At 48.8% G+C, this 26,334-nt stretch overlaps 4 protein-coding genes across 4 annotated transcripts; 3 read left to right on the top strand and 1 right to left on the bottom strand.

Annotated features, from left to right (window-relative positions):
• Positions 1 to 9,049: 9,049 nt before the first annotated feature.
• On the top strand, positions 9,050 to 10,225 carry KY384_006210 (uncharacterized protein; the record flags this gene model as incomplete). Its single annotated transcript, XM_044814706.1, has 1 exon — positions 9,050 to 10,225. The coding sequence occupies one exon, from the start codon at positions 9,050 to 9,052 to the stop codon at positions 10,223 to 10,225; it is 1,176 nt and encodes a 391-aa protein (XP_044668856.1).
• A 4,417-nt stretch (positions 10,226 to 14,642) lies between these two features.
• On the top strand, positions 14,643 to 15,719 carry KY384_006209 (uncharacterized protein; the record flags this gene model as incomplete). Its single annotated transcript, XM_044814705.1, has 1 exon — positions 14,643 to 15,719. The coding sequence occupies one exon, from the start codon at positions 14,643 to 14,645 to the stop codon at positions 15,717 to 15,719; it is 1,077 nt and encodes a 358-aa protein (XP_044668855.1).
• Positions 15,720 to 16,734: 1,015 nt separating this feature from the next.
• On the bottom strand, positions 16,735 to 17,431 carry KY384_006208 (uncharacterized protein; the record flags this gene model as incomplete). The annotated part of the gene is made up of 2 exons (XM_044814704.1): positions 16,735 to 17,147; positions 17,218 to 17,431. The coding sequence occupies 2 exons, from the start codon at positions 17,429 to 17,431 to the stop codon at positions 16,735 to 16,737; spliced, it is 627 nt and encodes a 208-aa protein (XP_044668854.1).
• A 2,336-nt stretch (positions 17,432 to 19,767) lies between these two features.
• KY384_006207 (uncharacterized protein) lies at positions 19,768 to 20,866 on the top strand (the record flags this gene model as incomplete). Its single annotated transcript, XM_044814703.1, has 2 exons — positions 19,768 to 19,871; positions 19,927 to 20,866. 2 exons carry the CDS (start codon positions 19,768 to 19,770, stop codon positions 20,864 to 20,866), a joined length of 1,044 nt encoding a protein of 347 aa, XP_044668853.1.
• Positions 20,867 to 26,334: the final 5,468 nt, after the last annotated feature.

Genomic DNA, 26,334 nt, shown 5'->3' with positions numbered 1-26,334 from the left:
AAACTCTACTATCGCTGCCTGAAATGTAAGATCCAGATCACGCATGAGGCAGCCTACACGTTCAAATGCGATGGCAAGGTCATCGGGGACGGGTCGGGGTGCAAGGGGGTGACCGGGCAGGACGAATACTATATGTCGGACAGGAACTGCAACGACTGCCAAGACGACATCAATGCCCAGAAGACCACCATCGCCCTCGCGCGCGCGGCGGGTGGGACGTGTCCTTTGACGAGATCCGCCAGAAGAAGAACGGGGAGTAGGGGGGAAGACGGGGTGGAAGTGAAGCAGAAGAGTCGGGGCGGTTGCTTTGTGGCTAGACCAGAGGGCCGCAAGGCCATATTTGCTTGTTTGCTAGATATTTGAGGCAATGGAACCATTGCTCTTCACTTTTATTCTCCTCTGCATCATAAACGCTTTTTTAAATAAGACTGCTTGCACTAAGGCTGAACTAGAACTTCAGCCTTGCAATAGCCTGAACGCTGTGTGCCATTACCGTAGCCAGCCTTGCTATTCACTCCTATCTACTGTTAGAAGTGAAGACAAGGCTGATCTATGCCACTTTCCTCGCTGTCGCCGAGGCGGATCAGGGGCTAGCGAGGTCGACAACCTGATTAGAATCTAGACTCGCCAGCGAGGTAGGTTAGGCGAGACGACAGCGAGGTCAACAACGAGATTGGTAGCCTCATTTACGAGTGAGCAAATGATTTTCAGGCGGCAGCGAGGTCGATATCCTGATCAGAAGCCCGTTTTACCAGCGTAGGGATAGGAAACAGGTAGCAACGAGGTCGACGACGAGATGAGCAGCCTCATTCCCGAAAGAGGAGGTGATTTTCAGGCGACAACGAGGTCGACAACAAGACTAGAAGCCTCGTTCGCTAGCAACAGAAGGAGAAGGAGGCGATAGCTTCATTTTCATCCCGATTAGGAAACCTGGCGTCGCAGGAACGCACTAGAAACGAGCCGATAGCGTCGTTATTACCTTGATTAGAAACCTGAACCGCCGAAAATACAAGGAAAGACAGCCTCTAGCACCATGACCACCTAATTAGGAAGCCTGCGATCACCGGGGTGACTGGAGAGACACGCAACAATGCTATCATCAGACAGGAAAGAGAAGACAGGCGATGAGATTGAAAAAGAAGAGGAGATCTGATAAGGGGCAACGACAGCTTGTATGTCATCTGTGTATATTGCTGCTAGTCTACCTCACTAGACGTAAACAATTCCACCCCAATTGCGGTCTTCTTTTATTGCTCATCTTCTCAAGCCTGCGACAATAGCGTGATCCTTTTCCTTCCCCATCGATGACGGCGGAGAGTTCAAGCCTGAGGACGTAAAGGAGAGGGTAGTTGAGCCTAGGTTGGTTAGCTGCGCCTGATAGCGACGGCGACCTCGTTTTTTGAAGTTCAATATGTTCCCTGCAAGGATGTAGCCATGCGTTGGTTGTTACCGCAATCCGGACGCAGACTTCCGGAAAACGAGGAGAATATGCAGAATCCCGGCCTTAGCAAAGCCCCGAGGAGCACACAGAGCACCTCCAAATCTGGCAGCGTTGGAAAAAATGTTTGTATTTGATTTTGTCTTTCATTTCCAACGGCCAAGGTCCTTGCTATGCTGTCTGAATTCGAAGGCAATCTGAGTGGTGAAAGATTGATGAGGAAGGTGCGGTGCAGGTACCCGTCGCTCAAACACCAACGCTCTGAATTTTCACTTTACTGCTTCAGATATGAGCCAACATCTTCTTTTATAGCCCACCTCTTGTTCCTTGACTCTAGTCGGATATTGTAAGGTGAGCGAGGACCTAGTGAACGAGGATCATCAGCTTCATCAATATGGCGATACGTTGAAGTTCTCAGAATGAGTACCTTTGCTTGTTATTTAATGCAAATCTCCGTCCGTCACGCCCGGCATGCTTGACAGACTCTTGATTGTAGGTGGTGCAAGGCAGCTAGCCGTGGCTCAAACATTTGCGCTGCAGAGTCAATGGTGGGGCCTAATGGCGTGTTGATGTGGTCTTTGTAGTCCATCTCTTGCTGATTGATCAGTCCGTCCGATACGAAAGATTGCGGAAGCTTCCAACTGTGGCTGACTTGCACTTTATTTCTCAATTCCTGCCGGCTAGACAGATTGTTGATTGTGAGTGGTCTATGTAGCAGACAGTCGCTCAACATATTTCCTGCACAGGTAGGGGCATTCCCCTTCAACGTAGCTGAGGCAATCTGTTGTAGTCTAATTCTTGTTGATTGCTGATTGATGGTAGGCATGCATTTGACAAGCTTGGGTCACTGAGATACCTTTGTACATTTGCGAGCGGAGTCAACGGTCTTTCGCTGACGGCTGAACACAGAGTACTGTAGTTCGACATGGAAACTGTAGGCTCAAAGCGAAGTGCCTCAGTTGTAAGTCATCTTGATTTTTTGTGTTCCTATTTTTTCGATTGCTTTGAAATAGACTTCACACGGCGAGCATGCGTTTGACGACTCTGAGTTCCTAAGCGGCTGTTGCGATTGAAGTTTCCATACTCTTGACGATACACTGAAGAGCGGCGGCTCACTCTCCTGGATGGCTATCAAACTGCTTGGCAGGCGCAAATGCTCTTGTCTGAGGCGTCACAATCGATGATCGTATTTGAAGCACGGGAAGGCCCACAAGGGTCCATGTGAGTTTGTTCGGTTGTGGGTATCGGTCTTCATTTTCAGCAGCCCCTCTCACTTCGTAGTTTTGCGGACGGCTTTAGGATAGTGCTAGCCGTAGAGAAATCGATTGAGGTGAGTCGTCTAGTGGTACTGAACATCTGGTTAGCTAGCAGTTTCTGAATATCTTCTGGCCCTGGATCTTTTTTCTGTGGATCGGAGAATGCGGGTCCTGGAGCGGGACTATTTGCTGCTTGAGAGGAGGAATGCTCGAGCGGTGTCGAGCTCACCAGATCCGTGGGATACTTAGTCGGGTACTCCCTAACTCAAGATTTTTCGTAGGTGTCTTTGCATACATAACTTTCTCTCGTGATTGTTGTTTGTTTCTTCTGACAAGCTAGTTGATCCGGATAGTATTCGGGACTGGTAGCAGCCCAATGTGGACGGGAGTAGGGAGTTGGGGCGATGGCATGTAGGTGTGGTGACTCTGGGTCGAGTTTGGTCCTGACACTTTCGTATAACTTCGTGTACCGTATGTGAGCGTAGGTGGAAGTCTTTGTCTCGTGAAGGCTTCAGGCAGGTACCTTTTTCGTGTTTGTTCCCAATTGTGAGTCTATCCCGAATGACGACCCTCAAGGCAAGCGAGATTCTGTAGGTATCCTGAGTGACAAACATGCTCAGTCCAACGTCCTGACGAGGTTCTTGATCTTGTTACATACCCTGGCTTGAGCACAGCCGAAGCAAATTCTGTGGAGACGCGTCAGGCTTTCTCAGAAAGCGCAGAAGTTGGGATAAGCACCGCCAGTGTGAAGAGTGATCGAGGTTTCTACTTGCAGATATGCTAATGAGCTCAAACATAAGACGACATCTCAAACAGATCTCTCATGCTGTTTGATTTGGCTTGCTACTCCGTGCCAAAAAACATTGGCACATGTATTTCTCCCAATTTCCCCCGAACTTGAGGCCGCAAAATGCTTTGCCGTGAGGAACCGAGTCTTCAGATGAGTCTGTGATGCTGTCGAGTATCGAAATGACCTGTAGGTTCTACAATGTGACCAAATTTGCAGGAAATCCTTGGCTCTACGGAGATATTGATAACGGGACTAAGGTCACCGGGCCGCTGCCCAATGATATTTGGCTGTCAATGCTCCTAGAATCAGCAGCGTCTTCTTTTTCCTCAGTGAATCGTCGTGATCTTGCTCATGGACACAGAAATGGTGAGCTTTAGTCATCTGTCTTGTATCGGATTCGAACGTTCAGACCAAAACCGGTTGGTGGCCTCATTGACGAGATGGTCATTGGCTCAGCAGCCTTCATCTAACCCTCCAAAGCCCATTCTGGATCAGATCACGGCTCATTTGGCGACCAAGCGGCGAGCCCATGAATCGATTGCCTTAATTCACAATCTTCAAAACATGCAGATACACAGCGTCCCGAATGTCACAATGGATTACCCCATAAGCCGTTGACCAGCAGAATCCTCACCTCGCCTAGCCTCTTCACATTTGTGAGCTTTCGACACCTGTGATAACGCACCACCAAAGGATTCGTCAAGCGCTCACTGCTGGCTCCTACCTTCAGGGCAGACTCGCACTCGTCAAATTTTGAGATTGAGGGAATCCTATTTATCCTGACATGCTGTGAGTCAATAGATCTGGGCTTCTTCTCGCGAGATGTGACCCTCAAGTCCAGGAACTGACATGGAAACAACGTCATCTCCTTGCTAGGTATAGGAAGTCTGATCAAATACCTCTCCTCTGCCTCTTGTCGATGACGAGATCGCTATGTCTTGAACGGATCACAACGTCAATAATTTGGTGGGAAATCCTTCGCAGAGCTTCAAGCACTACTCGATGATCAATGTGCGTGTGCATCATGTACAAGCAGTCAAAGGGTTCCTTTCTCCTCGCCGGAAAGGATTTGCATCTACTAGAGACAATTTCACGTTCTCCGAGGTAAGAACAGCGACATCATAGGCCTTGGACGAGTTTTTCTCATTCATTATGTTCTAATATTGAAAATAGTTTAAGAGAGATGATCAAAAGAACTTGAACCGGATTTGAAGACACATTTGAGGAGCTTGTCTTTGGGAAAATGAAGGAGTCTGTGTGAGACTCCAGTTCCTGCAGTCAGAGACACTGTCAGTCTTGGGGGAGACACGCAAAAGGGGCGAGCTCGACTACTGTCTGAAAGGATGATCACCTTATACTGAAACGACTTCTGCACACACGGAAGAGCCAAGGCTCATGACAACTCTGAATAGTCGACAAACAAGAGCCTTAAGATAATCTAAGTCAACTTCTATAGCTACAACAGAAGTCCTCTAGTCTGCAACAACGGGACCCGTTCGAAGACTGAGTTAATCGTTACCGCTTTTGCATGGGAAACTACGCAACAGAACACATGCAACAGGCCACTGTCGGTATATCTCTTCACTAGTTCGTGTTCCTCTTACAAGTCTTATACGACGTCTCGCTGATAACTCATTGTTAGGAAAATTACCTACCGCATTCTCGCTATCTACGAGATTTCCAATGCATGCAATGCAAGCAATGCAAGCAACGAGCTGCCAGTTCCAAAAAAAAGGCCGAGAAACTACGAAATGAATGCACATCCACTTCACATACACTACGACTGTGAACGAAGGTGGCTTTCAGATCTGCAAAGACACGAGACGAATCAAACATTTGGACAGAATGATGCAGGAACTTGAGATACTCAGAGTGAGAATGCTTTCAAAGATTCCGCAATTGATTGATGTTTATGGGTAACTCAAGATTTCAGTGAAACTAGAAAGGCTTCGAAATATATGGTCAAGCATAGGCTGTTGTCTACTTCAATGCCTTATCACCCAGCTTCATACACGCTCTCCAGCATTTCAAAACTTGGCAAATTCTCAAGAGGACCCACAAGATAAGACGAGATGATCACAGCTCTGAAATTTACAACGCAAGGATATATTCTACACCTGCAGGTCTTACCGCCGCAATTCCAAACCATCACGCCTTCCAAAATGTTGAACGAAATACACCTATGGTAATCTCAGAGCTGACTTTTGGAACAAGAGCTAAAGCCAAGCTCATCCAGGCAGGAAAGATGAGGAGTACCTAGCCAAGGAGACAATGGGAGCGAGGTATTTAGCTTGGGACAATGTGTTCCATTAATGCCTTAGTCCGCAGCTAAGCTCTACAGTGCACAAGACACAACATACTCCCGTCCATCGTGATACTAGTGAAATCAGAGATTTGCTTTCAAGGACAGCTACACCGTCATGTTATCCCATTGAAGGATTTCCGAGAGCGATGCATCGCAGCTCCAGTAAGTTGGACGCTAAGTATATCCAATGCAGCTTCACGAGAGTGGCACAATTGTGGTCGCTGAGCCGATGAAGAGGCTTTCAGCTTTCAACATTACGTGGACATCCCATCCACCCGACCACGTTCATAATGGCAGCTTGCGCAGCTTGCAGGACGAGGATGCTAGGTGTTCCTCAACAATACAGCTGCACTAGAATATCATCCATGTCACTCATGCCCACTGCCACACCCTATCATATTTCTCAGTCCCGTTCATATCTTCCTCCTCCTTACCCCACTTTACATATACTAATAACAACTCACAGACGAATCAGACCCAGCCTCTTCCTCCGATAAAGCCTCTCCGACCGCGAAGTCGACTTCAAATCCCTTTTCAACTATTAATACACTTTTCTCTCTTATCTTGAATCGACTGGCGTACAAGCCTACCCTAGCTTGACGGCTGAAAGAGTGGAGGACTATGGCAGAGACCTGGCAACTTCAAAGTGTACGATCCCGGACACGAGAAGATCGAACCAAAGAAAGAAAATACAGACCGACCGTTATCTAACATTCATATTCACGAAACGTATTGAAGGGCCTATCTCTGTCACTCCCGGCTTGCCGTACGAGATTAACGAGCTAGGGATGATTCTCCAGTGCGTTCTATTAGTGATAGGGATGCAGCAACAACGGAAATTATGCTGCATCATTCACGGAAAGCTTTGTTACGCAGGGACAGCCTTCTCAGAAGTACCTAGCACGATCAACGAACATCGTGTTCCGAAGCTGAATTGCTTCGACTTATAAGACCCCGGTGCTTATCTCGCGGACCCTGCCAAAAGCCTCTCTTGTCTACTACGGTCGTCTTTCAGCCACAACAATATATCCGTACCTTTCAAGAGCAAGGGCTTTAAAAAATCGAGGAGATCCATTTCCAGCCCGGCGGAATAGAACATAGATGATTCGTGAATAGGCTTGGTACGGCTACCCGACTGGAGCGTGCGGCCGGCAGAGGATTTGGACAGTCAACCTTACTCATAAGCACGCCACTCCCATCACTTACGCGTGAGGAGGAGACTGATTGCCTGGAGGATCATTCAAGATTTTTACAGCTTCTTAATGCCCAACCTAAAGCGTACCCAGAGAAAGATTTGGCGAGGTGACGGCAAAAGTTGCACTGACTCTCGCCGAGTTGATCCCTAAGGTAGCCGTGCATCATTAGCGCGACAATCAGTACGGAGTCTCGGAAAGTCGATAGAGTAATAGAGCCTTGACGTAAGTATACCCCGGAACAGAATCAAATCTACCTTGGTTGAATAGGGATCTTGCCATGTTAAGTATTTGTGGCTACTACGACCTTACGAGACATACTCATAACTCTGGCTTAGACCAGTAGCTCCTGTTGACTGCCAGAGAGTGAACAGCAATTTGGCAACCTCATCGTCGAACTTAGGCTTCAACCCTCGTGCGCTGGCGATGCAGAAAAGCCCAAGAGTCCAACTTTTTGCTGCCGCCGACTCTTCTGATCTTGCTTACGGGTGGGTCAGGCCGATCACCCAAAGGCTCAGCGCGGCGATTGATCCAGGATTCAGCCCCCAGTTTACAGCATCAGGTCGCCGTTTCGCATGTGAGATCGAAATCAAGGCTATCCCCAATATGCAAAGATTACGGGCAGTGAACGTTCGTCACATTTGATAATGATGCAAAGATGGTACTTCATGGACGTTGTCTCTGCATAACATCCAACGAATGACCTACATGACAGCCCTTGATTAGATAGCCTTTAGTAACCACCCTGCCCCTTTGAAGGCACTATTCTTGACGGATCTAGTTATGACGCGAGCAGTCCTTGTGACAGCTTCTCACATTAGGCTCAACGCAGCCTGCCTGTTGACGAATGCCACCCAAGACCCAAATCAGTGATCAGTTGTCATACCCATCATCGCTATATTCATTGTCACCTGCAACGGAGAGCAGCTATAGTACAGAGGTACTATATCGCAGTCAACGCAATCACGATGGTGAGAGTGCTGTGATTTCCCCGGAAAGCACAAGGGAACTAATGATCGTTCCCCTTGAAAGCAGAAGGAATCCAATGATTAGCTGGCGTCTGCTAAGGAGGAACGGTTCCTGCAGCTGGATGTGCAGGGTCTCGTGGGAGGGGGGGCATCTCACAGGGATCCTGCCCATGTAGATTGGCCAATCTTGCCGCAAGGATCTCACCGCGCCCTACTTTCCCGCCCTACTGCTCTTGATGACTCAGCGAACCCCAGAATCACAGTGGTCAATCTTGTCACCGCTGATCCTTATTTCGGTATTAGATTCGAAGAGCAGGATAAGCACCGATTGGCCGTACCAACCGTAATAGACGCTACAGTCAGGCAGCTCTCGTCAAAAGGCTGGCCGTCAAAGATGTTTGACGCCGCGCTTCACCTGGCTGCCGAGCGGCGCCTTGCTCTATGATCGATTTAGTGTGAGGAAAGACAGCACACATGTTACAACAATGCCTTCGGCATCGCAATTACTTAAGGATCACCCGGTTGCTGGTCGCTCCTACTTTCAACTACAGAATTTCTTACGTCCACTTCCGCAAAGCACCGGTCTGGTATTTCTTATTCATCACTCTCTAGAATTCCATCAGTTCTGACGTCAGCCAAGTTACTATCCTCGAGTTTTGGAAAGTCCCATTTCGCCAGTCGCGTGCTTCCTGTCTCCGTAAGGTCAGACTGTAATCGCATCAAACGAAATCCTCCCACGACGACATCAATACACCTGGAGGGATTCAGAACGTCAATGTATCCGAAGACCGCTCATGGACATGATGCGTCTCGAGCGAAGAAGGATACTCACACCTTAGAGATTGATAGTTCTTATCGGTCGCGCGTACAGAACACCTCAATTCCAGGAGTGCCAAGTAATTCCAATAATGCCGACCCAGTGAGTGCAGCAGTTCTGTCACATAAGAGATGAGACTGAAGACGTGAAAATTCAAATAATAACGAACTCTATCAGGTATATCATCAGCATTCAAGAACAGCATTGACCCCAAATAATCGTCAAGGATTGCGCAATCCTGTGGATATGTGCCCGTCTCCATACATCCAATCCAGTTCAGAAATGATCCCGAGCTCTGGCACACACCCGATCTCAAATGCTGCTGCTTACATCGAAGGATCGAGTCACTCAAAGCTTGGCCCAAATTTTTATCAAGAAAAGTGTGTCCACAAGCCCGCCCTATCCGCAGATCCTGCGTCCTTTGAACGTCTCTACAAAAATCAAAATACAAGGGAGTTCGCCCCCGCAACACTGTACGCTGATGAAAGACAGTCTCACAATGATGACCAGCACGCTCTTAGGTTTGCAGAGCCAATGCTTGATACGTGGGGTAAGTGTATCGAGCCCACTATCTCTGGATATACTTCAAGTGCTGGAAGGACAGAACATTCCTCACTGGATCCCTTGATGCAAACAGGAGCCAGGAATCCATATCAAGAAGTCCAAGCCAATCCTGAAAATGTCGGAGTGATGTGGAATCCTCAGTACAGTGACTATAGTCATTCGAGTCCAAGGTTTCTGGAAGACCCTAGTCACGCGATGTCTGAGCATGTGGTAATGTTGCCAGACGAGCAGATTGGATCTCTGCAAAACATGGGCAGTCCCTCTCATTTTGGTGGAATTACCCCACAGGGTAATCAAGGTCATGCTCTTCCACAGCAGAGGACGGATACTAATTCCCACTTTCCTGGGAAGTATCTCATAAATGACGAGGATGTTATTTGCGACCGACAGGGCTATGATCCCAGTGAGGAGCCTGCCGAATTGAATGCCTATCCAAAACCCACCCGCCAGAGATACGACGCGGCAGATCCCGTTGGAAACCCTCATCATTGGTCGCAGAAATCCAAAGTCGCACCAATACCTTGTTCTCTTTCTTCAATTGGTAAAGGCAAGCCCTCGAATTCTTCCAATGGCAGTTCATTAGAGGAAAATTTCCTTCCCAAGCCACAGGCCGCCCTGTCAAAGGACTGGCAGCAGGACGAACTTTCGGCTTCTCAAGAGGGTCTCAAAAGACAAAAGTCGAAGACAAGCCAGCCTCCAGTGAGACGCCAATTGACTCCAAATGGAAAGAAGGAGGCTTCCATGAAGCGTCAGCTGGGAACTGTGTGTGATCATCACCGCAAGACTAAGACGAAATGTATTTGCTACTCGCGAGAGACGTTGCAAGAGCAGTGTAAAAGACTCCACGACAATGTGAGCCAATCTTTATTCTTAGTGCATCCGAGAGCAATCTGAAAGTCTAACAACCGACTCAGAAGAACATCTGAGCGGACAATACTCACGTTATCGTTCTCGATATAGAAAATCTCAGATCTTCAACCCTCGGCTGAGGCTGAAAGCATCCAAGAAAGACGACAGCTTCCTCCTCGCCCTTCGCCTCACTGATCAAGCATCAAAATTAGAAATCTCTCAAAAAAAAACTTGTAACATTTTCACCTGCATCTAACGACTTCGCTGTATATTTACGCACCATCTCATAACGACTCATCGCACTCAGAGAACAATGACCGCAAGGGACTTTTTCATCTCGTCACTTTAGACCGTCCTTCTATTGCATAGATCGGAAAGCTGTTGGAATGGAGCTGAATGAGGAGGATGTATTAGGATGTAAGCAGGTGATGATTCACAGTCCAGCTCTTCCACACCAAGCGGGATCCCATTCATGTACAAATCGGTACAAACTTCATCATGTATGATTCCACTACTCAATTTATTCAAGATTTTAGTTCATGCGATTGTTCATGTAGCAATGCAAGACATTAGTCGAGCAGCTACAAATGAACAAGAATTGTGGGTTAAGCATGTATACTTTTCGGGACTGTGACAAGAAAAGACTCTTCTCTCGCCCCATTAATATCGGCTGAGCGACTAGGAATTCGCTCAAAGTATCTTCGAAGATTCCTATTCATGGCTCTTCTGGCTCAGGGTCATGGAACCTTATCAGCTTCTCTGCACTTTCTGCCCGGAAGGCTGTGCCAACCCAAGTAATTCGCAGGATTGAGAGAGCTACCCACCATTGGCTAAGTCGGACGAAGAATGTGACGTACGAAAATACCACGGAGATGCAGGAAATGGTTGTCCAGATACGGCGTTGAGGATGCCGCGAAGCGCTGAAGTCACGCGGACATGCAGTCACCAAAGCGAGTTGACTTGGCCCTGAGAAGGGGCGCCGAATGGTATGGCGAGCATCAATAAACGTCCGAGCGGCGTCTTTGAAGATAGGAGATAGAACTTCGACCTCAGCAACGATCTCCTGCTTTATCAACGCCAATGGACCCATGGTGGAGAGTACGATTCCCAAATAGCCAATACAACCCATTAGGAGAGTTTGAAGGTCAAAGATATATGAAGTCGATAGTGTGCCAGCTATCTGTACACCCATAACATTAACGAACAGCATAAAAGCGGCGGTGAGTTGAAACTTCTCCTTGTTGTCATCCCTTCTTGTCAAACTGCTGTTTGAGATGGACTAATTGCAGCTGTTCTGAGACTTAACAATGCGCTCTCTGAACGGCGGAGTGTGTTTAAGAAGAGCCTCACCTCGCCTGTCCAATTCCCGACCAATGACTCATTGCAGGAGTGGAGGCCCGCTTAGACGGATTGCTGATACCATAATAGAAAGTATGCCGAGCGGAGCAGCGACCATAGGCCACATTGAACGTCCTGGAAGAGAAAACCCAATAACGTCATGCAATTGCAAACAGCACTTGAACCCATGATACATGTCAGGCAAAATGGAACGTCTTTATTGATTGAACTTTATCTGGTTTATGTATGAATTTGCATGTTGAATCGGAAAGGCGAAACAGGCTTCTAGCCGCTTTGAAAGCTCATCAACATCGTCATGACCAAATGGAGACTTGATCGGTAAAGCTCCGGTCCAGACTAGTGCGGCAGCCCTATGATACTTGCGCCTTGGTACAGTGGACGAAAATCACCAAGCTAACGCCAATAGTGATAGCGGAGAGTCATACTCGTATGACATGGATCTCCCTGATCCCGCTGCCCCAAATACAGGGGTTGAGCTGACTGGTAGGGCGCCATTAGGTACTGCGGACATTCCTAGGATGCGCTAACCCCAACTCACCGCGGTTGGTAGGGTAAGGAGGACCCCCTCTTGGCACTACCCCCTCTACAATGCACACACGCTATTACTAGTGGTTCGGGTGAGGCTCAACGCAATTGCCCCTGGAGGGCCGCCAAAAGGCATTGGTTAGTTAGGTGCTAGGTTTACAGAGAGGGTTAGCAATGGATAATTTTCAATGCATTATTAAAAGCGTTCTTGAGTTGTATCAGTTGTTAAAGGGTAGTGTGTCTGCAGTTTGAGGGGTTATGCCAAGAGGGGGGTCCTCCTTATACCAATCGCCCCAACTCACCCAATTTCAGGGCCGAAGTGAGCCGAAGTCAGCCGGCTAGATCCGCAATGGGCGAGCCCAATTGCTAGATAAGATCATGCCTCCTAGCGTCTTCCATGGAGTTCTTTGAAAATTTAGAGGAACTTTTCTTTTAGTAAAAATTCGCTGCGATGGTGCACTTCAATTGGGCTCGATTCCCCCATGTCTAGAATACTAAAGCAGTATTCGAAGGTTGAAGTGCTTCATTCCAGTGGGGCTAGGGAGCGGAAGGAACGCAGGAGGACACGGAGCGCTAATCCATGTTCACCGGGTTTGCGCTGATTTTGGATGGTAACAAGGCGGTGGCTGCGAAGGATGCTTCACCGTGTTACTCCCGGCGAATGGGAACTCCTGAATACCCACCGTATAGAGTTAGGTAGCTTCCACGGACTCCCTGGCTGCATGAACTTACACTTGCAGAAAGACAAGCTTCATTTAAAACGGTTCTGCTAAACTACTTTGAGTATTTACTCCACATCGAAGGAGCTCCCCTATCGCCATTCGGATTTGGTCGGTTCTTTTTTGGGTTAGTCTGTGTGCGACCCTCGCTCATAGCAATGAATGTAATGCTCAATGACGGCACTGCCTTCTTTGACAGCGCACCCATTCTCAGAACGAGGAACGCAAGCCACCCTCGTGTGCACTGCCCGTTCTCACTCCTGCATCAACTCGGTGCAAGTGATTTTAAGGTCCCGTCCCTAACAGAAGCCACAGCACTAGGAGAAAAAGCCTCGTGGGCCATGCACACTAACGTGTTCTGCCTTGGTCTGTGCTCCGGCAAAGTCCACCCACCGTTAAGATCGTGGAACTCAATTCTTCCCGGCATACACACCCCTTGGCCAGGCCATCTGCAGTGAGATTTGAATGATTGCTTGACCATGCGTCAACCTTTGGGTCGGTCTCTAGCGAATACATACCCTCATCATAAAGGATTAGGTCTCCAGGCTGGAAGTACCCATTATACTTGATACGTCCTATGTAGGTGGATGCACTGGAATCTCTAAGGAACGGCCCGAATCGCGAGACTGTATCTTGCGGCTGTAAAGGTGGAGTAGCGTGCGTGGCAGGTGGAGCCTACCACGTCAAGGATCATCGGTGAAGCTCCCTTCATGCAATGCTTCTCATGCATTTAGTTCTCGCGATACCTCTAGTGCTCTTGACTCTGACGCTACGATGCGCCAAAAGCAAGGGTAGTCTATCGTTTACAGACATCCGCATACAATGCTTCTATGCTACCCAACCGGCACCTGACCGGGAGGCAGTCGCCGTCGCCGTCGCCCAAAGCACGGCCCTGCACGCCTTGTTATTGTCCTCGCTCCTGCCACTCGACGAGAAGCATCCAGGTCTATTGGCTGCTTCATGAATCACCTCCTAGCAGTCACATGTCTGACAAGCAATATAACCTTCGTATCCGTCATTGCAATCACGTAACATCATCGACGGAGGGTGAGAAGTCTTGTCGAATCGTTCTTGCCGTCTCGGTGAGCCTCTGGCTCCACCAGATTGAGTATATGAGGATCCAATCTCCCCGATCCTGTCAATTTGAACGTTATGCGCCCATCTTGCAATATTGCTTGTTGCACGTCTCGAGCAGCACTTGCAGGCAGATAAATGCGATCATAGAAGGAAATAACACCTCTTTGTTACTGTGCTATTCGACCTAGAGACTTCGCCTTCGGAGGAATCTTCATAGTGTTCCGACTAGGGCATCGACACCGCGACATGAACCATGAGTCATCACCTTCGAGCTTTGAGCATCCAGACGACTCGCTGTCGCGGGAGGAATGGACTTGGCCCCCTGAATTTGAGGGTAAGCACCCGCTCCCGTTGAGCTTGTCACTTTAAGGTTGGATTCCCAACGTAACGTGCATCCGCTCTCATGTTCGGCGCTGGAATACTCCGCCGGGCGACTCGACGAAGAAAATCCGTCCAATCGCAAATCATGAGAAGGCCATGACCCCATCTACTTTACTTCTACCTCACCTGAAGACACAGGGCCAATATGATTTCGAGCTGTATGTAGGAACGTGACTGATTGGTTTATGATGATCTAAGAAGAGAGACATCGTTTGTGTTTAGGTGGCTGAGATTACTGAGAAGCCGAGAAAGGCTACAAGCTCTACGCGGCAATTCTGCTTTCCATCACACCAAGTTATGAATCTTTACGCAGACCTTGAAAGCTGACACAACTCACAGCTTCAGGAATGATGAGCCCACCTTCGAACGCAGCCAATTCAAAGGCCCTTTCGAACTCCCAAATGTACGGCACCCCGAATGCTGTCAATTTCCCAAGCAGCGAAATCTATCTGACGAACGACCCTGCCTTCTACCAAGAACCTGGTTTCATACAGCAGCCGTTCAACGGTATGGGCGATAGTTTCATCAGCAGTGTAGATAGAATACCATTTCCAACGTACACTGATGATGCAATATTGGAAAGGGGCCAGGGAGGACTATATGAGAGTGATCGAGCCCATGAGTCTTCCGGAACAAATGCCCACATGTATTCCAATGCCCCTGGAATATACGACACATTCCAAGAGCCTCGCGCGCAAGCGTCTTCATTTTCAAACGAGTTGATGCAAACCCGTGCCAATGGTACGGCAGGTTACCAATTGAGAGAAATTGACATCGACTCGGCGAACCCGACAATCTTCGATTCCCAGTCTTTTACAGTGCCTGAAAATCTGTCGGCATCATCAATCCGTCAAATACGTCCGTATTTCATCCCGAATTGTCCACTCGGTCAATCGGCAACCTTAGACACGGATTTCCAGACAGATAACCAAACTCAACAGTCTATCTATACCACTTCACCTTACCCGGAAGGCGGCGATTTCAATGATGCGGACCCCCTTTCAAGCGTGGTTATGACCACTACTGGTTGGTATAACGGTCAGGCACCTTTGAATTTCGAGTCTCGGTCTCAAAGTCGCAACCTAGACGGGGACTTCACGCCAAATCAGCCACCGTATCCGAGGCCTGTAACATCCAATTGTGAAACCTCATATGATAGAGAGAAATCTCTGAACGCCCTGCACAACTTGCAATCGGTCAGCGCGACTAAGAAGCTGCAGAATGAGGAGTCAACTGGGTCTCGGGATGACTCATCTTCTTGGCACCAGGGTCCAAGAAAGCCAAGGCGGAGGCCCACCCAGCCTTCGGTGAGGCGTCAATACCCGCCAGCAGAGAAGGAAGAAGTTGCTATGAAACGCATAGTAGGAGTCTGTGAGAAACACCGCATCGCAAAGGCCAAATGTGATTGTCTCTCACTGGAGACGTTGCAGGAGCGCTTCCGAGAACTCCAAGGCAACGTAAGTTCAGAGCCCTATTGACATGTACAGCTGAAGGGTTTGATCATCTAACAACCAATCCAGAAGAGCAAATGAAGAATACAGCACTCGCATAAGTGTGCCAACATGGGCACCCTGCTGCCTTCGACACCCAGTTACAGGCTGCAAGAAACAGAGGCCGATGCCAACACCTTCCTCGCCGACCTCCTCTTCGCCAACTCCCCTTTCGCTAAATCCTTCCTCACCAACTCCTCCCCCTCAACACCTCACTTACCAATCATCATCAAACACCAAAACACAACAAAGCCCCCTTCCCCCCCCCTCCCCCAAGTATGAATCGTCCCACCCGTCTTTGTACATTTACACATACAAGAACTCCATTACGACAAACCCCATTTCAAGACACCAACCGCAAGGGACCTCATTCATACTGTCGACTTCGGATCAAAGTTTCCTGTATTTAGATTATAGTAGCATTGTTTTGAACTTGAGAATTGAGCTGGAAGTTGAAGCGCTCGCGAGAGAGCGAGGAGGAAGTGCGGGAAAGGGGTTGCAAAGCCATTCCTTTGGGTGGCATTTGGGTAAGTGCTTAAGGTGTGTGGAGGATGCGGCTATCAGGGACTTGAGGACACGGGTTGGAGTGGCAGTGAACTTGGAGGGAATGTGGGATGTGTTTGTATTAGTTGCGTTCATTATGATTTGAATGGAGGGTTTGGATGAATGTATTTGAGATGGTGGATTGTGAGCTGCAGGGCAGTGCTCGATCTATACTCGATGATGAGACGAAGGCAAAGACTATGAGTTTTGAGTTCGTACTGGGCAAGCAGAGATTGAGCGGGATTTCTCAGTCGATATCTTGGTTATTTGTACAGTACTATGCACAAAGGAGTTCATTCGGTAGAGACTGTTGTGTACAAGCCAGCAGATTAACAGTATCAATCTTCAGCAAAATTTACAAGCCAAGCTCATCGCGTATCCAAGAAATGTCCAACTCATCCAATGTAGCCAGGCTCTTGGCAAAACCCCTCCAGTCCCGTCCGCTCTACAAAGCCCCGCTCTAGGACTCGCAAAGCGTAATCCCAATACTAGACCCCGCCCCACAATAAAGCACCTTCCCATTCGTCGGATCATGGAAAACAAACGGGCAAACCGCATGAGTTCCAGGAGGCTTGCAATTCGGCTGCGGGCACTTCCCATTACTGGAAGTGACATCGTACCCGAAGGGGCCAAAGGGGTTGCCATTGACGCTGCTGACGTCGTACGCGACGCGCCCGTCGCTCGTGTGTGTATATTCCCATTGGAGGAGGGGTTTGGCGACTTTGCCGGGGGTGCGGCCGATCTTGATGGAGCGCCCGTTGTTGACGGTGGAGTATTTTTCGGAGAAGGTGCCTGTGTGGGCGGCGAGGGTACGTTCGGCGGTGCAGGTGGCGGGGTTTTGGCCGCAGACGTAGAGGTAGACTGGGAAGTTGCCTGAGTGGTGTTAGTGTTAGTTGTGGGGGGTATCGATGGAAAAGTCTTTTGATGGCACGGAAGAACTTACAGTGGTTGCGGACGTTAGCTGCACCAAGAGCCGCAGTGGACTTTTCGAGACTGTCGTCTGGGACGGGTGCGTTCTCTTCGATGCTGACTTTGGGTGCGGAGGTCGCTGCCGCAGTGTCGGTGATGGATGCTAAGGTTGCGGTGTCATCGACTGGTGCTGCGAGAGCAATGCTGCTCAGGGCGCCAAAGGAGGCGAGGACTGTCATAGGATACATGGCGGGTTAGTTCTGTAGGTTTAGAAGTCCTGGGTCAAGCTCTGTGTTGATAGGGTAGTGATATTTGCGATTTTGGAATGATGCTGGCATATTGTGAGCGACTTTACCCTCTTATATATGTTTTCAAAGGTCCAAATATGATGTTGTCAATCTCAGTTTACGCGCAGCTTCGGCGGTCATACGTAAACCTGAGCGAGGCGCCATCGAACCATGTTTAGAACATGAATCGAGCCCGAGCAGGCGCAGCATAGACTTGGAGTTGATCGGCGTGAAAGGCTTGATAGCCTCGCCCACGAAGCAGAGTTACAGTGCAATATGCAGGTCTCTCGCGAATGCATGTTCAGATCCTCATCCATCGGGTTGACACAAGTAAGCCAGCCCACGTATACAGCTTGTTCCGAGTCTTCTTCACGGCAGAGTTGCATTCTGAAGAACATCTCAGCTCTGAGTACCATCCATGTAGGAAGAAATGAAACATTGACAGTATGACGCAACTACAACTTCGTGTGAAGGCTGTGCTCCGCCAATGTCTCTCGATACGAATACCTACGCCGTGAAAGTGTAGCCACAGCACAGAGTAGCCACTTCCAGGATGTGAAGGTATCGTATCAGTGAATATGAGTACTCCAAGGCATGTTGGTAGCATACGCAATCCGAACAAGGTGTTTCCGTGCCAATGCAGGATTATATGAGTGGGAGAGTGTATTCAGCAGCGTAGTGTAGATTGTCTTGACAAGCGAGGCCGCAGCGCGCGGCCCGTCCTAATTGGGACAATAACCGAAGGCGACGTAAGCCATAGGATCAAAAAGCTCCGATGAAATAGAGCTTTCATTCGGTAATTTGCGGCTAGGTACTCGTGTAATAGCATCAGCCATCAGCCAAAGTGAAACATCGCCAAGACAGTGGAGAAGTCAGACATTGCTAAGCCGATCTGATTCGCGTTGAAGGAAGGTGTATCAGGATTCGGGATTCTGTTCCGCAAAGTTGGCCTGCAAATTATTCGGCTTGGCGACCTCAGCGTCTGACTCTAGAACCATTCTAGACTGCCAACGCCATCCATCTTCAGGGATAGTCGTCCGCACTTAAAAGATCTAGCCTTCTCGGAGTAGCCATGCAGCACCTGTAGGGGCTGTGTACACTGGCTGACATGTCCGCTCGATCCATGACTTGAGAGCCTTTTCTAGACAGGCTTTCTTGCATAGTCTAGCCGTAAGCGTGAAGTCCAAGGGAGTTGTCGGAAATGAGAAGAAGGTTGAGCCTGGCTAGATCAACCTTGATCTGTAGCGTGCCTGCTTTCAGCGAATCACATCCCTGTGCTAAGTCGTGAACAAAGATGCTCGTGAAGACACGCTGCAAGGTACCAGTGCTCTGCCAATTGGCGGAAGATATCAACCGGGGTTGCATCTCTGTCAAGCAATCTTTCAATGCCAAAGTGTTAGATCAGCGTTATCCCTTTACTCGAGATTTACGCTGGAAAAGTACACTGATGTAGACATTCCTGGTGTCGGCGACTCCGTGGAACGTTCTGCGAATCCAGCATGACACTCGCCCAATGTTATTTCCACGAATCCCAGGAGCCTCTGAATCCCCGATGCTGCAATACAATGTCCTCGAGATTGTGATTTACCCGTCCACTATTTGCAGCCATTTTTCGCGTGCTTTGAATAATGTGCATGATAGCTGTTTGCGGGCCTGCCTTTGGTTCCCATCATTGAAAGGCTCCAAAATTCCACCATTGGATTCAGCAACATTCTTCTTTGCCTCCAAGATGGATCACAAGAAATGTCTCAGACCAGAACTATGCGGCTATTCTTGATTCCGTATGATCTCCAGTCATGTAAAAATAAGTGAGACATCTCAGCGGTCTCAGTCTTTGCCGTTCCAGAAGGGGAAGATATATCGTCAACAACGTTCTCTTCTGATGATAACACACGCCTGCATTTCTCAAGTGGCGAGAAACTCCAAGCGCCGACGTCCGGCACTGATACCAATCATTATAACAGGTGAATATGAACAGTCTTTGAGAGATAGTCACCCCATTGTTTCCCGTTGTCACGCTTATGCGATGCGCTTGTATTCGAAGCTTACACAGAGACTCAAACTCAGCTTGAATGCTTATGTGCCAATGCCTCGCTTTTCTGCTTCAAATCTCGCCTCGCACCACAATTCATCGTCCATGATGTTAATTTGGCGACTTATTTCCCCCTGCTGTCGTGACACATGCACATTGAGCGAAGTCTTACTCTCCTTTCTGGCTGCCTCTCAAATCTATATCGGACAGAGTGAAGTTGGATGACTCCTTTGATGACTTAATATCGGTAGACGAACCATCTGATATGGGCTATTTAACGAAGTTATTTTTCTTGACGTTCGGCCTGACCTTCGATGTCCATACATTCAACGTCCCACTGGTCGAGTCCAAGCCAAATACCAGCACAATGTAAGTTGAACCTGTATTACCAGAGTGAGATTTCTGATTGCAAGATTTGAAATAGAAAGGGTGTCTCTTTAGGTCTGCCTCTGGATCCTCGCCATCCTCCCAATATCTTTGTGGACCCTTCTCGTCAAGGTCAAAGTTCCATACCTGCCGGGATGCTCATCTTCACCTGGCTCTGGGAAGTCTCGAGACAATGGGCTGTTCTTCACCCGGATGTCATCTACTACTCAACCCACATCACAAATCAAATCTTTCCAGTAATCGATATTTTTATTGTTCCTGAAACGAGCAAAAAGGGTCAACTGAGCACTCAAATCTTTGTCTGGGCGCTCCTCACAGCTATTCATGCTGTTGATCTTTCTTCGCCTGATGACGATCCTGAGTCCACCAAGAAGGATCCGTACTTAGTACCAAGTTTCACTATCATCTATCAGGACAATGTTCTTGGCACATTCAGAACTACCATGGTGTCTTCCACCACCAACGACAGCGCAATTGACATCGATCCTAGTCTAGAACAAGACGCCTCTCTAGGCATTTCACTCGATTCGGAGTTCACCGGACAAGCCATGTCTATGAAAGGTATTCTTCTAATTGTGTGGCGTCTTCTCAGGGAATTGTGGGCCTTCCAGGCGCAAGCTACGGTCGGATCACGATATGGAGCAGGTAGCCGACTAGAAATGACCTTTCCGGAAATGAAGAACTACGTGATTATGTTGGCATTGTATGATGTAGGACCTCCAACAAATCCGGTACTCTGGAAAGACCTTGTGAGCGCTGTGACATTCGCACTTCTGGAGCCGATAAAACGTAACAAATGGCAAAGTTGCGTGTCCACACTTAGCAAACCAGGCGTGCAGGACTTCGCGAAACTTGCTTGGTGCGTGCCGGCTCGGCCTGGTGGAGGATGCCCTGGGATTGATGCTTCAGATGCTGCTATCACGAATACCACCCAAATCAAAACTAGCTGGGCTGATCAGTCGGATAGTACGCAATAGAAGCCTACGATAGAACGTAGCGTCAGACATTAAACTTTGCTATGAGTGACGCTTTGCCTTTCTGATTTCGCTTCTTCCGCAAAGATGGCGTATCACCGTGAATCATAATTCTGCTTCGATTCAAGAGATATAAATACAATGACGGTGTCGAAATGACGAGGGAAAGCTGAGAAGCTTTTTGCATCGGGGATTCGACATATTTGAGCATAAATGTACTCCTCGCCCACCGTAACTCTAATGCTTGGCATTCAACCTCTTCCTCCCGAAATCTCCGACCCAAAACTCCATACATCTATCCCCAGCATAGACTCCTTCTCAATTTTAACGCTCTCTAATCACACCGACACCCACCATGACCCTCGCCAAATAATCCCCTACCCTCCTCCTCACCCCCACCTTTCCCCTCCACCTCCATACCATCTCCCAGCGAACAATGTCCGCCCCCTCCCCACCCTCACCTACCTCCCCCACGCCATCTGAAGACGCCGCCTCTCTCCCCTCCTCTCCAACACAGTCGCTACCCTCAGATTCCTCAGACACCTCAGATGACGACTGGGTCCAGCGCGAGAGTGACGCCGAGAGGGAGTGGAAAGAGAGTTTACAGCAATTGGAGCTACTGTTGACGATGGTCCTGGTGCCGTATGTGGGGAAGTATTTTGGGAGGAAGGCTGCTTATTGGGGTGAGTCTCGTGATACCACCTTTTCTTGTTTTGCGTGGGAATGGGAAAAGGGGGTGGTAGGGGTGTTCGGGGCGGAATTTGAGATGTGATGGTGGTGATGAGGGAAAAGGGCCGCGAGCTTCAGGAGAATCATTGCGAGAGCGTATGCTGACAAACGTGATTCATAGGCTGGGCCCGGTTCATGCAGTGGAAATATCCCGTTGAGGTCGTGGTGACAAGTCCGGCCACTTTCAAGGGTGTTGGTGCTGTTGAGGCCGCTGCTCCGGGTCTTTGAAGACAAAGGGAATCCCGAGGCATGCAAGAGTACAAGAGCACAGGAATTATTTGGCGCGGAGCATATGCATGATGGTTGCGCAAGATAGGTCTTGCCGATGGGCGGTCAGACAGGAGGCCAGAGGTCCAGGACTTCAGGGGTTGTTGGGCTCGTCCTTTGATGCGCAGAGTAAGAAAAGGGTCTATGTCGGACTGATCCCTTCCAATTGCTCTCGGCGTCTACAACGGTGCTATTACTTGCTCGATGGCGAGTTCGACCAAAATCTTGAGAGTCACATAGAATCTACCAGCAAGAAGAGGTGCCTATGACTGGAGGTGTCATCAGATGAGCGATGTATCAGTATTGAATGATACAGTGTGGGGTGAAAAGTCAAGGTGCAATTACTGCTCGGGCCGACAATCAAATGATCAACACTCTACATGGGAGCTGGGCCTGTGCCAAGAGGCACCCGGAACATTCTTTCAAGCAAGCATTTGGAACCTACTTGAAGATTTGGGATGATGACCATGTATTGAGCTGTTTCGTATGCTTGTCTCAATCTACATCAACCAGAATGGAAAGACCCTGCTCTCAAAATTCCGCGTACATATCATTAGGCTTCAAGAGGAAAGGAAATCTGGATCCCATGGGCACCACATTTCAATTTCAAGGACAGACCAAAATTGCGGTGCCACAGCCGAATGCGGGTTGTCAGTCCCAATATAGCCCTAATATGGACTGCCGCTGCTCAAGAGCTTCATATCGTTCAATGTTTCTAGTGTGAAACATGTACATTTTGTCTTCTTCTGGCGATGTTGCATACAGACCGACTTCAACTCGCGTTTGATGGCTACCTCGACCTTTTCCTCGGGCTTCAGAGCACGCCTTTTAGGCGGAAGATGCGATTTTCTCCGCGTTGTCCTCTCGTGATTGAAGATCTGGGGGACATCGAATACTTCGGAAGCAAGGTCGGCCAGCTCTTGCGCGTGATCGCCCATGCACGGAGCCATATCCTGGTTGTGAGTGTCTGCGGGTCCTTCGGCGATCATGGCCGTAGATGCAGAGTGAACATCTACATCACATCTCGAATTTGAGCTGTACCCCAAGCTGCTTTGGGTACCTTGCATCGCTGCGTACAAGTCAACCGCCGGCTGTGCCAGTAGAGGAAGGTCTTCAGTATCAACGTGAGGAAGATACGGGTAAGAGGCGTCCTCATGTCTAAATGTCGATTGAGTATGTCCAATGTTCGATTGCTGCCAATTGGGGGACCATTGACCCGGAGGTCCATTCGACGTGGGCCATGTGCATACACACTCCAATCCTGATCCTGATATTTCAAGGCTATCTCGGATTTGATGTCCTTTGGTGTTATCGATATATGATATACTCTCATCGAGCTTAGGAAAGTCACATTTCAAAGCAAAAGCGTTCATCGAGGGTGCTGAACCAAAAAACTGAAAATCGGCGTATGCTTGCTCGGCCAATCCGTGTGGACAAGAGCTGAGAGAAGGATCCAACGAGTGATGCTCCTGCGCTGTGTTGGTCTCAGGACCACTTTGGGTCAGAAACTGAGGAACTTCTTGGTAACCTGGACTGTGCAAAGGACGTTCGTGGAGGCCGTTGCTCGTGCCAAGAACGCAAAGTCGAGGGTATGATCTCGTTGGACCTGGACGAGGACGCTGAGCTTGATCCGCTGAATTGACATATTCAGGGGCTCCACCAGCGACAAGAGTGGAACCTGGTCTCTCGACTGGTTTCACAACCTCAGAGAGCTCTTTGTCTGACTGTTTCAGCATGGCCTTGCAATGGTTAATGGAAGGCAATGTTATAATCTTCAATGCAGTAAGGCAATTCAGACAAACTTGACAAGCACACGATCAATGTGATTGGAAGACTCAGGAGCAAATTAAGAGACGAGTGAACGACTGATTTTCTCAGTGAACTGTGAGGAGTGAATAGAGATTGCCCTCCCCAATGAAAGCAACGAGAAAACGGGAGTTGGGCTCCTAAATGCTGGGGCATGATGATACCGAAAGCACACCGAAATGACGCCTCCGGTTCCATTTGACTACTTGCTTGAATTCTTCTACTGTATGTATTTCATGTGCAGGCAATTTATGAAAGGATTTGCATGATCGCCGACGTGTTGCCCTCTACGGAATAGGGTGCGATAGCCGCAGGGATTCTAATGGGGACTACTCAGGGCTGTTTTTAAAAAGGAATATTCTAACCCGTTCGGGGAAAGCTCGTCATAGAGACTTGGGTATTTGAACTACTTGATGAGTCCTGATTAATTTGAAAACTTATATGCCTTGTATTAAGCACACAAAGAGTCAGTTATAAGTTTTTGAAGTCAAATAAGCGTCTTTTAACTGTTGAATTCCCAAGCTACTATGACGAGCTTTACCCGAACAGGTTAGAATACTTCTTAAAAAAAGCCCTGAGCAGGTCGACTTTCCTGTGCTCACGTACCAATGCAACCGATGCGTTCCCTAGTGGAGCTCTGCTAGCGACTGCCGTCACGCAGTGGTGGTGGTTCTCCTCAGTAGGTGGTAGTCCTCCTCAGTAAGCCCTAGTTCTACTCCTCCGCCTCGAAATGTATAGTAGGCCTCCACAATAAGGCTTACTCCTCTACCTCGAAATGTGTGGTGGTGTTTCTCCTCAGTAAACCCTACTCTTCCACCCCGAATTTCTTGGCGTCGTCGGTTGTCTGTACCTTAGGAACCGTGCTCCCCTCTATACATCACCATGAGTCAGAGCAATTCGCACATAGGCGTTGTGTATTCGCCTCCTGCTACCGAATAATGCATTACAATCGGCTACGATGACTGGAAAAGTGCTCGCACAATCAACGAATACCTCACGAACAACAAGATAGTCTTGAGCCTTGCGCATCAATTTCTCGTGATGTACGACCCGACGGCTATGAGAGTCTCCAGTCAAATGGCCCAATAGCAAGAAGCGAAGTAGATCACCCAAGACAAATTCTTCGCGGAGGTACAGGGCGTCTATGCAGGCCTTGTCATGTTCAAAGCCAATTGTGCTGTCTCGGATACGGAGTCGCAATCACCCATGATCAACTCGTATCAGCCACCGAGAGTACTCGATACGCCCGATATCGATTTCCACGATTCGGTCGTAGGACGAGAGGATGGCCAAGAAGGCGCCTTGATCATATGCTAGCGCCATGGAGATTTTGCTGGATGTCCCGCGCCAGACGTTATTGACAATGCTTCCAATCATCTAATTAGTCAGCATTCTTACGCCCAGTGCGGTTAGCGCAAGAGAAGAAGCAAGCGCAACGTGCCTCGCAATCGCTGTTGGCATCGTGTCTTCAGCCCTATGCCTATCTGTCTCCCAGGATCGCAAATGACAGCTACTTTTTGCTTTGAGTCAGTCAACTGCCACGGGGTCTGCATCCCTCATCTCGCAGTCTAAGCACCACGCTCGGCATGTACAGTGATCAAAAGATTTTGGCCTACGGAGGTGGCTCCAACCTTTTCAAATACTATTTCTCGACACTGAGGCTTCTAGAATGAAAAATGATCTGCATCATGGCAGCAGAAGTATATTAGATGAATCGACAAATCGGAAAGCTTGTATCCCTGGCAGATACCCATCGCCTGGCGCTCTGGCCCCAAATCCTTTTCCCCAACACCTCCTCATCAATCGACTCTCCTATGGTATAACAAGCGGACAAAGGCATTTGACCTTCTTACTACGATGGAGCTTACATGCGAAGCCCCGCCTGCGTGCCACCTCGATCTTCTCGTCAGGTTGGTAGTGCCGTCTCTTACACGGATGCTGAGGTTTCTTGCGCGTCGCCCTTGACCGAGAGCTTTGCATGGTTGCCCTTGGATCCTCAAGGTCTTGGAGAAGCCCAGAAAACGTCTTGCTTGGTGGATGTCCAACATCTTGAGCCAAGTTGTCACTCGGAGTCGTCAACGTTGGCTCGCGGAGTTCAACATCGTTAGCTGAGCGAGCTGTTCCCCTGCTATATGCGGGTATGGAACTCAATCTATCAATTTGATTGAGATGAAGATTTGGCATCCGCTCGCTTTGCTCGAGAGTTGCTTGTGGCTGCACTAAAAGGTCGTCCGCGTCATCATGAAAAGGATTCGGGAATAATGAGTCCTCAAAATTCAATGGTATTTGATTACGTTTGGTGTCTGAGTATGCGCACTCGACAACATTCTGGGAAATGCTATTGGTGTATCCTAGCCATTCATAATCAGGGCCTCCCGGAATTTCTGAACCCTGAGGCGTCTGTGGGGATTCGCGTTCGTCAGGATTGATGAATCTTGGAAAAGTTTCCTCCAGTGAATCTGGTTCATCGCTGGCTAAGGGTATGTCTTCCATGACTGCCCGACAGGACGCCGTCCAATCATCAACGCATGGTGGCCAAGCCGCTTGGTGTTGGTGAGGCAAGGCACAGGCATCTGTGGGCAAGTTCTGCTGCCATTGACTTCCTCCGAAGTCTGTCTGTGGCAATGACTGACAGCCGCAGCGACAACTGGGATAGTGAGCGGGATTGT

This window comes from Bacidia gigantensis (genome assembly GCF_019456465.1).
Source record: "Bacidia gigantensis strain McMullin 20006 chromosome Unknown contig_246, whole genome shotgun sequence".
NCBI classification, from domain to species: domain Eukaryota; kingdom Fungi; phylum Ascomycota; class Lecanoromycetes; order Lecanorales; family Ramalinaceae; genus Bacidia; species Bacidia gigantensis.
Note: the sequence above shows the minus strand (reverse complement) of the source record. Positions and strands in the feature narration are given on the sequence as shown.